This window comes from Labrus mixtus, chromosome 5 (assembly GCF_963584025.1).
Source record: "Labrus mixtus chromosome 5, fLabMix1.1, whole genome shotgun sequence".
Lineage (NCBI taxonomy): Eukaryota > Metazoa > Chordata > Actinopteri > Labriformes > Labridae > Labrus > Labrus mixtus.
Genome location: NC_083616.1, coordinates 27017866 through 27032865, shown reverse-complemented (window position 1 = coordinate 27032865; position 15000 = coordinate 27017866). Strand labels below are relative to the sequence as shown.

General features: G+C 43.7%; 2 protein-coding genes across 3 annotated transcripts in view; one reads left to right on the top strand and one right to left on the bottom strand.

Annotated features, from left to right (window-relative positions):
* The window catches only part of znf608 (zinc finger protein 608), an 81538-nt gene that overhangs the window by 1703 nt on the left and 64835 nt on the right, over window positions 1-15000 (bottom strand). The gene's annotated exons all lie outside the window — the stretch shown is intronic.
* prdm6 (PR domain containing 6) overlaps window positions 1-15000 on the top strand; it is a 71908-nt gene that overhangs the window by 43947 nt on the left and 12961 nt on the right. For both annotated transcript variants that reach the window (XM_061039124.1, XM_061039125.1), the window contains exon 7: window positions 7342-7720. In XM_061039124.1, the coding sequence (XP_060895107.1) occupies window positions 7342-7720 (379 nt within the window). The remainder of the gene's footprint in view (window positions 1-7341; window positions 7721-15000) is intronic.

Here is a 15000-nt window from a genome sequence, read left to right as displayed (position 1 = left end):
CTACTCTTGTTTTCGGTGACACGTCCTCTACGTTTTCTGAACTTCTTGTTCTCGGGCGTCTGACAGCTGTACGTTTGTGGAGATATTTTTAAAGGAACAAAGTTAAAAAAAAAAGAAAGAAGGTGCGATAGAAAGTAAGGGATGTTCTGAGTTTAAGAAAACAAAAAGAGATGTTGTGTTGAGGGGGTGAAGGGAGTAACAATAAAATCAAACCCTGGGAAAAGAAGGAGGAACTGAGGATGAGCACATTTTTAAGGATATATTCAAAAACGTTTTAAAAAGTGTAAAACACAATACAAAAGAGAAGCCAGTGTAGTTTTGAGAAAAGTCCAAAAAACACTTCCAAATTAAACCAATCCAAATTAAACTCCTAAGAATGACCCTCGTTCCACAGAACGCTAGAGCTGTCCGACGTCGAGGCACACGGACACGCCCACTGGTGGCCTCCTCTCTCCTGATTACTAAATTGCCACGAGTGTGACTGGCTGCAAGGAGGTTGTCAAAATGTTCTCGCCATTACTCTGCAATGTCCATTACATTTACAAAATTTTCCCACCACACAAAGTCCGACCGAAGCAGCAGTGACCTCCGTCGTCCAATCAGGCGTCTCTGCTGGTCAACATAGTGAGAGAGTAACTGTGTGTGTATGTGTGAGCGTGTAAAAAGTCCAGTTAGCATCGTTAGCACCAGCGCTAGTTTGGTTACGTCTGCCGTCGCACTAATCTCATGTCAACAAAAGTGACAGCGTCGCAACGATGGCGTCACACGGAGGAGAAACTGGCGCTCAGTGTGACGTTACAAGAACAACACTCTGTTTTCCCCGTCTACACAGAAACACCTTAAACTGAGTTTCTGAACAGCTTCATCCTGGAAGGAGTTTTATAGAAGTTTTTGTCAGTGACCTAAAACGCCGTTTGTGTATGAAAGACCAAAACGCAGAGAGAAAGCCACGTTTTCTAAAATAACCGCCTACGTGTGGACGAGGCCTGAGAAGCAGCACAGAGAGAGAGAGAGAGAGAGAGAGAGAGAGAGAGAGAGAACACAAAAACCAACACACAACACTCAGACACACAACATGCAGGAAGGAGAGACATTTTGTCCCTGCACCTCTGCAGTGAACAGTTTTTTATCCGACACATTATTATGATCACCGTTGTTATAATTGCCTCCATTGATTTAATTCAGCTTTATTATCTGTGGTAACTTATGATTATTGATTATTAAGAGAGCTTTGGCAACATAATCAGAGCAGTACTTCACAGTATTAAAGAGAGACAGACGGGGAAGCTCTGAGAGGAAGCAAGGGCACCAACTGTTGAAGTCGAGTTTGTTTCTTATTTAGTGAGTCTGAAACTACAGAGTATCCAACATTTTGATAAATCTGTCCATCCTCTCCTTCTTCTGCCTGCTCCACTTTTCAGAAAATGTGTGCTCAAACAGGCCGTTTGGAGATTTTCCCTTCATGACATCACAAAGGGCAGTAGCCCCTCCCCCATGTGGGGTGGGGTGAATAAATAAGTCTCAGAGCTGCCCAAAACATGTGTGTGAAGTGTCTTGTTCTAAATCCACTCTGATCCTGTATTTGATCATGCCTATAAACCCCTCTATTTCAGCCCTGCTCAGAACAGGCTGTTTCTGTGTCTGTACCTTTAAATATTTAAATGAGCTGTGTCTGACCACGCCCCCTCTCTGGAAGGGCTTGGGTGTACTCGGGCTTTCTCGCTCCATGTCCTACTGTTTACGGTGAGAAGGCAGACTCAGAGGGCAGAACAAACACCTAGCTGTGGGAGTGTCACCCACCTGGGGGAGGGGCTACTGCCCTTTGTGATGTCATGAATGGGAAAATCTCCAGACGGCCTGTTTGAGCACACATAACTTTGCTGCAAATTGTTGCAGCTTTACCATTATTCATGTTATTAAGGTGCAAATATGACTATAAATCAGTGATAAATGTAGTATCCACAGCGTTGTGTACCTTCTACATTCTCACTTTATCCTGTCTTTTATTGTGACATCATCCTCGTTATCATCCTGCCTACGTCAGCACTCGCGTTCCTGCCATCATCTTTGTCCCCATTTTACACCCCAGACCATGTTCTGGTCTTTTCCCCCATGTGGTGCTTTGCCTCAGCTTTCGTACTTTCACTCTGGTAATCTGTCATGAAATTTATTGACAATAACAAAAACACAGAATAATGCCAGCTTTAATTAAAACAGTATTCAGCACACAGTCAGGACATAAATAAAGTCACTAAACAAAAGGATCAAGTTCAAAGATATTCAGTCATGTATGCAAACATACCTCTGTCATTGTTTCTATGTGTCTAAATAGTGAATTAGGATCCTTTAAGTTTTACGTGGATCAAAAAAGAAACCTATTGAGGACTTTGTAGTTTTTCAGGTGGCGCGTGCGGCCTGATCCAACATTACATAAATTATTAATGGATCCGTTTTGTGTTTTCTGTGGAGCTGTCAGACTTCATCTGCATGTTGATGAATTTAATGTACCCGTACAGACTTCTATAGAGGATGCCAGAAAAGGGATATAAACAGAAAATAAAACAAAGGATGGGAGGGGTCATCGTATGGTTCTCGTTAAGATGAAGAAAAGCAGGTGAGGAGCGCTCAAACGAGGACGACAAACACAAGACAGAGGCTGACTCAAAACTCCACTTGACCTCTCTTCTGTATCAATTGGCTAAAAAAAAGTTGCTTTGAAACTTTGCATTCAGCTCGCTGATGGAGATCTGTGGCCAGTTTGTAGTCACGTCACGCCCCTCCCTGAGAACCCCCCCGCACCCCCCGCCCCCCTTTATGAAGAAAGAAATCACAGACTCGGCACTGCTGCCAACTGCATCTGCATAATTCTCCCATTTTGATGATACATTTCATGCGCAGCACAAACCGTATTGACTTGCATTTTTTGTATATGAGATGTTTGTAGCGAAATGAATTAAGTGTTGGCGAGCAGCGCGTAACGTGGGCGTCAATAGCGCCGTCGGGCGACTTACAGATGGTGTAATTATCTCCTCGTAAGGTTATTAGAGGATCAATGGAGCCTGTTGGCCTGATGACAGAGGTGAGCTGATGAAGGATGGAAAATGGTTATGATGACCGGGCTGCAGAGGTGCAGCACAGCTCTGCTGAAAGAGGACGGCTTGGTCTTCACTGCATGGATTAGACTGCAGGGGATGTTCTCAAAGACTTAGAGATGAGTGGTGGTCGACCTCCTGATATTGAGCTAAGGTTGTTTTTGAAACAGAAAGTTCCCCGAAATTGTCTTTCTTTAGTAAACTTTAGGATTTCTATACAGGGATCGTTGATTTGGCGGCCTGTCTGAACAATACCCCACCCCCTCTGTTCCCTATCCCTCTTCCTGCATCTTATCCCATCTCCCCCATCCATTTTTTCAAGCCTGGGATCCTGCCGAAGATTTCTGCAACTTAAAAGGATGTTTTTTTCTTACCACTGTTACTTTTGCTGCTTTACTAAAGTGCTCATGATGGATAGGCCGGGTCTTTGTGATATAGCAATAAGTAAGGTCTTGTACCTGCTTTTTTGTTGACGCTATACAAATAAAGATTGATTGATAGAGCTCTGGTAAATTTCTTTAGCAATGCTTGGTGTCTGACAAATCTGCTCAGTCCTCAACAGTTGGGTGCTGACTTCCTGATAGGGCTGTATAATAGTATCATGAGTACAGCTGTTGAAACGCTCCGGAGACGGACCGTGGCGCTCGCTGTGGAAACAGGAGCATTGACTAGAGCGGCATGAAACGGCGCCGTAGAGCTCAGTGCAGACTATGTGGAAATTGGCAGTACGGCTTTAGGTTCGGGAAAGATCATGGGCACAATTCAATTAAGATCCACGGTTAGGAAACATTTAATGTCTCTGTTGTCAAACAGAGTAAGTCCAATGACGCCAAGGTTTCCCTGACGAACCAGTTTGACAGAATGGAAAGCGAAACCATCCACTGTGAGTTAAAGTAAGACAAGCCCTTTAATGTCCCTTCAAACATAATGAAGGGTTACGCAGTCCAGGTCTGTCAGTTGGTCAAACCACAGAACAAAACACAGCTGCATTGTGGGTCAAGTGAGGACAGCTCACTTCAGCTGGTTCAACCAAAATCTAATTTACACACTTTTATATAATCTCCTTTTTCCATGTTAATGTCACTGTGATTGACTGTTTACTTTACCAGTGACACTCATGCCCGACATCGTTTCATCTTATCTGACTAATACAGTTATCTTTTCAGCTTCTTTGTTTACTGTTATTGGTAAAAAGCAGTTTTTGAAACAGAAACACAAATAAAACCCTGAAGAATATTTACATTATTTACAGTACATGACGTCAGGTAAGTCAAGCCTGGCTCAAAATCCTGACTGAATGACGTGAAAGTACGCAATGTAAACCTAGTCCATGTTGGCTGATGGTCCAGCTAACTCCCTTCAAAACCTCCAAATCACCTTATCTAACCTGCCTGCTACCCTTCCCATTTCTTCTATGCAAGCCGCTTTGCAGCCCATCCCCATCCCAGCTCCTGCACTCAAGCTGTTGGACTTCATCAATTTCATTTTTGTTGTCATTTGCGTCTGCTCTGTTTTGACCGGGGGGGACTTTGCTGCTTAAACAGAGCCATACTGCCAAGTATAAGTTATTGTTATGGACATAAAAGTTTTCCTTGACTTAAGTGGTTCTGACTGGAATCCATATTATCTTTAAATTACACTGCATCTGTTCTTTGAACTGGAAGAACCAGTTTTTTTGTCCAATCCACTTGTACAGTGTTATATATATATATACTGTATATATGTATGTGGGTAACCTGAGTGTCTACTGACCCACAATATGTGAAATAAACCCATCCAGTCCTTTGTTTGTGGTCTGACAACACAGAGAAAAATGCTCCGTTTCAAATTTGCTCTCCTTGTGATGTCACAGTGGGATTCTGGTAAAAAAAAAAAAAATACCCTCCCCTCCCCTGGTATCCACCCATGGACTCCACCTCCAGCCTAGAGCAATACTATTGCGCAGGTCTGCCATTGAGTGATGTCTACAGGGAAAACTATGGGGGGGCTCATATTTCATTTCAAGAGACACACACACCAAAACGGAGCGTTCTAACAGAGCTGGTTTATACAGGGTCACAAACCTCCTCTCGTGCTTGATTCATGTTATATTTTGACCAAAGCACAGCACAGATGTTTCATTTAGACCACAGGGGACTGTTTGAAAAGGTGTAAAAAGGGGATAATAGGTGCCAAGTCACTTCCTGAGTACTGTCAAGGTGCCCTTGAGGAAAGTACTGTACCCCCAACAGCTCTGGTACGCTCTGTGTTTAGCCCCACTCAGACATCTCTCCCTTAACGCATGTCCACAGGTCCTGTTTGTGCTTGAGTGTATGTCGGGCCTCTCTCAAAAACAGAAATCATTTTAATGTAGCTGCACTGCTTGGACGTATTATGCTTCTTGTATGTTTGACTGTAGTATTCATAGTGTCAATGTCATTGTTCTTACATAAGTAGAAGTATTAGTCATGATAATAGTTGCCCCAGTAAAAGTTATACTGGGTCTTCTGAGAATATTAAACTCAGCAGAACGGCCATCACATGGTAACCCACCAGGAACATGCTGGAGGACCAGTTGGGCCCAGAGCCTCTGCCCTTTTGTTTAAGAAACATATCTGTGGTCACAGAGTGGAACTGCGTGTCACTGTAACTGTACTAACGAACAGACTCCAAACAGCCTAACTCAATGAAATCAGGAGCTTGTAGTTTACTCTGAGCCAGCCAGGCGGATCTGGCCTCAGTTAAGACAATGTTTCCATCAAAACAGCAAAGTCCAAATTACTTTTATTCATCAGACACAGACATGAATTGTCTTGGATAAATGAGAGTCCCATAAAAAGAGACTCTAAAATAAGAAAATAAGCAGGGTCCACCAACTTATTCTCTATCCGTGACTCGTCCAGACCTAGTTTGCAATGGCTGCAGGTCAAATGTCATTTGGGGGTTTAACCGGATCTGGACTTGTGCTTCTAAGCTGTTGCGCCAAAGATTTCAGAAGGCTGAGCTAGCCAGAGTGGAGTTTACTTTGTCCGTGTCCCTTTTGCTTTATCTCTGAACATCCTTAAATGATCCCAAACCCTGTCAGTTATATAACCCCTCAAGTATGTTGGGGTATACTTCAATGGTCCTCTTGTATCCTGGTTTTTACATTTGTACATGTAAACATCAAATCCTGATTTCAGGAACCAGGATAAACCATCATCCCAATTTTGAGAAACCCGATTTGACTACCTGGAGAACGCAGACAGAAAAGGGATACTGTGGCATGTATACACCTCAACCCGGTTTCTGACAGCTGCCGACTACCTGCGTTGGCACGGCCTCAGCCAAGAGACAAACATGGCGGCGACAATGTGAGAGAATAGCTTCTTGAGCTATTAGGTGGATCTGCCATATCTGCAACACGATGTGGAAATAAGCCGCAGTGATCTGTATTTTTTTAAGATTTCAAAACGGCTGCTGTTTCTGTTGTAAAAAATAAACATCACAGACGTCATGTGCAAATAAGATGGAGTAATCAGAATCTGGGATACTAGCATTTATCATGTATACAGGGACGTGAGTAACCATAACCCCATATCCCAAATATGATCAAAACAGGAATAAGGTTCATAACTGCGATAATCAATTCCATGTAAATGGAAAAAATGGTAAATGGTCTGGAAGTATCCCTTGGCAGATTCTGAGCTACCTCATCTCATTCCTGTCAAAATGAAGTATTACTGGTTATTCTCCGAGTTCCTTGAGATAACTGAGCTCATCATTTGAAGTATCTTCAAAGAACACTCTTTCCATTGGCTTGAATCCGCAGTCTAAAATCCCTGTGACACCAAGACCGCCTAGCCCGTACTTTCAGGGTGTTCAAAAACAAATAGGGAGGTTAGAGACCTAAGACCAAAGTCCACTGGACGACTAAAAACTGGAAATTGATCTGACAAAAGAAGTGAATTCATGCAGATTAAATTGACTTAATTTATGGTTTGTTTCTTGTGTGAAAATCTTCTTTGCATGGTTAGGACTTCCAGATAAAGTGCAAGAAGCTAAATAAAGTTCACAGGTAGTTAAAAATATACAAGACACAGTTGAAAGCTGAAAAGAATCTGATCTGGAAGTTTTTTAGCTGCACTTAGCAAGAACGCACATTTTAGATGTTAGCAGAAAGTATTTTTGTTACTCACTTCAGGGTACTTTTAAGTCTTTCTCTCAACTCATGCTAAACTGACAACAAAAGCATAACCACATATTTTCTGTGTTTCTTTTTTGTCTCCAGTAAACGTCCCAGGCACAGTGGTGGAAGCCATGAGCAGACAGGAGTCTCTCCAGTCCTTCAACAAGAACGGCAAACCCTCCTCATCGTCCTCCTCTTCTACCCCCTCCATCGTCCCCATCAGGAGCTCCATGGTCTTCCCTCACTCCCCCTGCCCTAGGAGTTTCTCTCTTATGGACAAGGTCGGGGTTAGTGTTCAGTCGGATACCAGTTTCGGCCAGCTAGGGTCAAAGAACCAACGAGTCCTGGCGAGCCCGACCTCCACCAGCCAGCTGAGCAGTGATTTCAGCGACTGGCACCTGTGGAAGTGTGGCCAGTGCTTCAAAACCTTCACCCAGAGGATCCTGCTGCAGATGCACGTCTGTCCGCAGAATCCAGACAGGTAAATTTTCAACTTACATCCCAAAGTCTTATTTAGTTTCGAATTGGAGGTACTGCTAACTCTGTTGAATGGGAGTCCTGGATAAACCCAGTACGTTGGATGTCACAAACAGAAACTATTCCAGACTTTTCCACAGATAAAGGAATGGTGACATGATGTTGAACATGAAATAAGTTTGTCCTAAAGTTGTTGGTCCATCTGTTCCCACCAAACTGATTTGGGTCGGTTGCCGCTCAGTTGGTAGAGTCGGTCGACTCTCAGTCAGAAGGTTGCACGTTCGCTCCCCAGCTCCTTCAGCCACATCACTGATGAATCCTTGGGAAAGACACTTAACCCCAGGTTGCTCCCGCTGCTTTGTTGCTGGCATATAAATGTCCAGAATGGATTTGCTAATACTATAATAATAATTTATTGATCCTGCAAGGGGAAATTTGTTTTCACACTCTGTCTAGTTAACATGCTACACAAACATAGGCTGAAATACACACACATGCACAAACAGGATCCTATGGACATGCACTAATGGAGGGGTCTCGGGGTGGGGGGGCTGCCCACAGTGGGCACTCCTGGGCTGGTGGGGGGGGTTGGGTGCCTTGCTCAAGGGCACCTCGGCAGTGCTCAGGAAGTGGACTGGCACCTTTCCAGCTACCAGACCAATCTCTGGATGTGGTCCGTGCCGGGACTTGAACCGGCAACCCTCCGATTCCCAAACCAAGTCCCTACAGACTGAGCTACTGCCGCCCCAATACTGATGGACAATCCATTACAGCCTCTGCCATCAGTTTGTAAATGTGTAGGTGTGACCTGCAGTGTAAAAATCTCTTTGAGTAGTCAGTTGACTATAAAAGCGCTATAGGAGCTCAAGTCCTTTCACCACTTTACCACCAGAAGCATTTCAATATGGAAAAGAATTTGTAAACTTTGACCATGTCAAATGTAAACCCCTCAAACCTGCCGTTTCCAGATGTCAAAAACGGACAGGGTTGACATGTTGACACATCCATCCAGTTGTTTGAAACATCTCATGCAACCTAGTTGGATTTAGGCTATGCAATGAGTCCGACGGCCCAATAGTATTAAAGTGTCTTTAAACTGTAAGGCCTCATAGTGCAAATGTTATGGTACTAAACATTCATGCTGTGTTGAAAAAACTGTTTAACAATTACAGTTAAGACTCTAATCCAATCCAGGAAGTGATGTGCTTGTTTCCTGTCATTCCTGAAAGCTTTAAGGAGGAGAGTAAATGATATCTCCATCCTTTCTCTTTGGGTTCGGGAAGCAATATGGATGGCACATAAACACGTTAAACATGACACAGAATTCAAGATTGGTAAATGAATGATGTATCAGTTTTTCAGAAGCCGGCAAACCAAATACTCGGCTGTGATTTATCGCTTTGTTGTGTCATCATCACACCATTTGTGTTTGACAGGAAGTGGGAGTTTGTGGATGAGAGTGTAAAAGTGTTTGAGTGTGTATAACATCTGCCAACTTAATTATAAACAGCATGAACGGAGGATGGAGGGAAGAAGAGGAGATTGTGATGTGTGTGTCTGTATTGGTGTGTGTGTGTGTGTGTGTGTGTCGGGGGGAGAATGGAGGATGTATTGGAAATTTTTTGCTTAGCTTTATTTTTTGCGGTGAGAGTCAGAGCGGCGTATAAATCAGTGCTGTGCGTCAGTGAGAAATACCTCGCCTTACGGTGACGGGGCCAGGAAAACAGATGCCACTTATTCAATAAACTAATACTCATAGGGAAGAAAAATGTTGGCTGGATATGGAGGGGGGGGGAGGGAGGGTCGATGTGGAGCTGCCTGTCAATAGGAAGGTTTTATGGGACAGAGGAGCAGATAAAATTCAGCTGAACAAGCCAAACAGGCTTCAAGGACCCAATGTACCTCACAGTCATGTGGACAAGGGCAGGTACGCACATCACAGCGTCACTCCACCTGTACAAGAAAACAAACTTCTGTCTCTCTGCTCACTCTATCAAAGGACCGTTCTACATATGAATCAATCAAGTCAGGAGCATGAACTGTTTTAAACAATAGCCCTCGTAAATCATGATACAGGGGTCAACATAAAATCAAATTTATTTCATTTTTCACATCATTCAGCTCGCAGTATTCACACACCTCTACATCTACCTGTTTCAATATGTAGAGGTAATAACCACATCTCAATTATGCAAGTAGTGATAATCTGCTTTTAGGCAAGTTATACTTCAATCAATCATTATTTGTATAGCGCCGATTCATAACACGTGTTATCTCGAGATGCTTTACAAAAGAGCAGATGGGATCATATGTAGGAAGGATTTCTCCTTTGTGGTCCTGATGTACTTCCTGTTGTCCACACTTCCTTGCCGCTGAGGTGGAGGTCGGAGCAGGCCGTGCATGAGAGAGGACGGTGGTGGCTGTGGGGACGACTCAGTCCGATGGTGGTGGCTGGGCGTCGGAGACGTCGAGTGGTAGTAGTGCCACATCACCTCGCTGAAGGCTGGGGGAGCTTCTTCACATATATTTCACATTTAAAGTCTTTCTGAAATGAACAATACGTTCTCAGTTTTGGCTTCTGCCAGATTTCTTCTGCCCATGACTTTGAGGATTTAACGCGCACTTAAGATCTAAATTCCTCCGTATCGACGCTCTCCTTTTAAAAGATCTAATATTTCAGGTGCCAATCCACTTCTTACGACGTTCAAAAGAGATGGAAAAGCTCCTACTTTGTGATCGACTCTTCAGATTAAAACTTTTATTTTGAAAACCTGACAGTTCACTACAGTGTTGAGTAGCCTTAAACTACATACCAACAACAACAACAACAACACTATTAGTTTATGATAACCAAAATATCGGAAACGGAATTGGTATCGGTACATCTATATCGGAATCGGATCAAAACTGAAAAAAAGTAGATCATGCATCTCTAATGGATAACTAAGCATATTATGTTTTGGATGTCTACACGGTGAGAGCAGTGGATTGGTTTCCCTTTACTTTACTGAGTCACCCTTTGGTGAAATGTTTGGGCAGGTTTCAGTCTTTAGACATTCAGGCAGTATGGCGGCTCTGTGAGTGAAAGATTTTTCACCATTCTCTTTCTTTCTCGTCTTGATTTCTTAACGCCTCCCCCGCCTCCCCCTCTCCCTTCATACATATTTATTGATGTTTACTTGATGGGAACATTTGGAGCTGAAGACTGATGGCTCTTTAGATCAGCTTTAAGAAAAGAAAAAAGAATCCCTCCTCACACCTCCTCTCAGCTTCATCTCTTTCAGGTTTGTTTTATTTCTTGTTCCTGCTGACTGTTTCTTTTTTTCCTGAACTTTTTCTCCTTCCGTGTCATTTTTTCCCCTCTTTGTCATTTCACCGATATCCATCATCGGAGGGGTTAGTTTGTTTACGTCGACGAGGCCTTGGAAGTGCTTCGATTGGGCTCTCAACCGGTGTCAGGGTGCAGGAAACTGTTTAGAGTCTGTGATGGCGATGAGCGATGAATCAGGGACAACATGTGGACAGAAATGGACTCTGTTTCCATTTACAGGTTTGACATGCTGCCCGAGCAACACAGTACAAACCAGCGCAATGAATGGAATTAATAACCACGGCGTGCATGATTGATGTGTTTACTACACTGGTGTTTAAAGGAGTCATTATTGCCATTGTTGAGAACAGCCTGTTTGTTCTAACCACTTTGATCGTTCAGCTCTCATTCTGCTGCTTTACGTTGTTTAGGACTCAGACATGTATGTGTATATAGATATAATCACACTTGTATATCACAGGACACAAAGTTTACAGCTAATGAAAGTGAGAATCAGCACAGAGTTGACTTTAGAGAGGAATTAAATGTCCACTCTGTCGTTTGTTTTGAAAACGTCCAGCAGTGCCTTGTCAGGGATTTGGCCTCGGCACACGGCGTCTCGGTTTATTTCAGTGAAACAGTTAAAGCATTTAACGTTCTCAATAAGTCGTTTAAGAACCGCAGTAATCTCATCTGTGGTAATGGGGCATGCTGAGTGTTGAACTGTGTCTCTGGGAAAACCTGACGGACTTCCTGCTCATTTACTGCTGACACGGCAACAACCTGCAGAAGCTTTTCTTTCTGATGAGTCGATTATGATATTTTCACTTTAAGGAGGATGAAACACTATAAACAGGTTTTTACTTCCCTTTTTAAGTGGATGGCCAATCAGGGTTAATTCTCTGTGTTCATGCATACGTCCATAAAAACTGAAGGTATACTTCCTCCATGAGATCGAGATCATTGAACACGAGAAAACGAGCAAAATATCCCTTTGCGATTTGTTATGTTGTGTTCAGCTGCAGTTAAAAGTTCCCCTTTGGTCTCCAGCTGACGACCCTGCAGCTAAAGACCCTGACACACCAAGGAGATCGTCGGGCGTCGTTCCTAGTTGTACTGTTGGTGAGCGATCATAGTTTTTGCGGTGTGTCCAGCTCCATCGCTACCCGTTGGCCCCCGTCTGCCTTTTTTCAGCCAATTCGACATGATGAAGCAGCGTCAGCGTCATTTCTCTCCAGCTCTGGTCACAGGTTCAGGAAAGCCCCTTGAGCATGCCGCTGTAGTATCCACGCTTTCACCCATTAGTGCGGTTTCTCCTTATTTGTCGCCTCCGCCTATTCTTTTCTTTTTCCACAAAAAAACCAAGGGCTGACAACGCCAGCGCCATTTTCAACTTTTTATCAGACATTATTCTCGATTAGTAGTCTACCTATAATACGAGTGGTGGAGAGTTATTTCCTTTCACGCATGAAGAACGTACGTGGTGGTTGGCCGTCGGCTGTAGTCTTTGCGGTGTGTTCAAGTGCAACTTTTTGAACCAAGACAAAAGGCATCGTGAGGCGACGCCACAGGCGGCCTTTGGTGTGTCAGGGCCTTAACAAGTGGGCACAGTTGGAGGTGCGGCAGGCCAAGAGCCCGGCAGGTTAACACCTCCCTGTGTGGTTAAACTGGTGTCACAGTCAGCGGGCGCCAGCAGGCCCTGAGATTCCACCGCACGATGGCAGCGCCCCCAAAGCGATCAGTGTAGTCGTTACACAACATTCGGTGGCAATGCTATTTGGGTTGCGGTAAGCATCAAAGAACGTGTTGTATGTTAAGTCATTCATCAACAAAACATAAATATTGGGATGAGGGTGTAACAGGAGGGGCTTCCTCACTGAGTGCTTTTCTGTTTCATTAGGTCACAAAAATCATTGGTTTGTTTCAAAATAAGGTCACGTTGACTTTTTAATAACTGTACCAGAGAGTAAACATGTGTAGTGCATCTATACGACTCAGACCACACAGTCTTCTTTTTTTATCGCTCATACGACACAATGTGAGCACATGTGTTGAAATCAAAGTAACGTCTTTAAATATTTATTACATATCGATGTTGAAACACAAAATAAAGCCCGCGTCGTCTTTAAACATCACATGACGACGCACACACACTCGGCTCTGAGAGCTGATAAAATTCACAACACCACGATCGACTCATCGTGTGCATGTGAGGCTGAAATGTTTCTCTGTGTTGCTAAACAGTTGATATTCAGGAGATTTATCACCGCACAGTGAGGAGACATATTTGCATATAACACTAACACAGATGTGCGTTGTCCCTGCTGGACGCACAGATGTGTTGAAAAATGACTTTCTTTGTCTTTTTTTCTTTCGGTGTGAAGCCGCAGGAGGAAGTGATGACGATCCATCACTGTGATGGACGGTCTTGTAGAAATTAATTCCAGGTCTATTTTTATGTGTCATGTTTGTTTTAGCATCTGCCGGCGTGGGGATTTAAACACGTTTTAAACTGTGGTACAGTCGTGTTTTAGTTCATGTTTGAGTTATCATAACGGAGCTGAACATGAGTTTAGTACATTTATTTAGTTTTAGCAACTTTTTCATCCAGTAGATGTCGCCCCCTTGAGCACCAGCATGAAACCAAAACAAACTGCTGTTTGGCCACACCTCCTCCATCCTGAAGCCTCCAGAGACACACCTCCAACCCTCCTCTCCACTCGCGTTCAAACGGAGAAGTTATGACTTAGAACGCACCATAATTTAAGAACCGTTAAGCGCAAGCAGCGGACTAAATTTTCCTTGTCTCAAGCTGCATTGTTGTGTGTCTAGCATCTAAAAACGTACATTATGAAAATGATGTTTAAGTTTGAGAGTTTAACAGCACAGCCCATAATCCACAGCTCCTCGCCCCACAGAGGCCGTCTTTGTGGTGACGTGATGTCGGCTCAGTTTTGTTCTAGGCTCATTTGATGAGTACGACCGGTTGATGAGAGGACATTATGTGAGCTTTCTGCTTTAATAGGTTGGTCAATACAGTCAAAGAGAGAGGGAGAGAGACAGAGAGAGAGGGAGAGAGAGAGAGAGAGAGAGAGAGAGAGACAGAGACAGAGAGATACAGAGAGAGAGACAGAGAGACAGAGAGAGAGAGAGAGAGAGAGAGAGGGAGAGAGACAGAGAGAGAGAGAGAGGGAGAGAGAGAGAAAGAGGGAGACAGAGAGAGGGAGAGAGAGACAGAGAGAGAGAGAGAGAGAGAGATACAGAGAGAGAGACAGAGAGAGAGAGAGAGATACAGAGAGAGAGAGACAGAGAGAGAGAGAGAGAGAGATACAGAGAGAGAGACAGAGAGAGAGAGAGAGATACAGAGAGAGAGAGAGAGCTATGAAAGTTCATGAAAAACGCAGAGAGGGAAGCAGAAAAAGAGTTTGTGATTTTATTGTGCTTACATGTGCTCAAGTCTGCTCACATACAAACAGTTAGTGTGTGTGTGTGTGTGTGTGTGTGTGTGTGTGTGTGTGTGTGTGTGTGTGTGTGTGTGTGTGCGCATGTGTGTGCGCCTGTGTCTGTGTGTGTGTTTAAGGAACCATTGATTGTGTATTGATGAGGCAGGAGCTGTGATTTATAGCTGCTGGTCTCGGGGGAATAATGTCTTCATACGAGGCGGACAGACGAGTCGTCCTCACAGCGCAGATATAACTCCGTATGGATTAGACCGACTCCATACGGGTCAATCAACACACTTCACTCTGCATCACTGCACACTGCAAACACACACACACACACACACACACACACACACACACACACAGATTCACTAAAGCAAAGAGGAAAAAATCAACTTAAACACTTACTAAACAAAAAAAATAAACCTCTGTCAATAGTCGTTGTTTCTTGTCTGTGATGCTTATCATCGGCGCTGATGGTGATCGTGTCATTTGCTGTTTGCTGGTGTTACACTTCTCAAACTTAAAGGT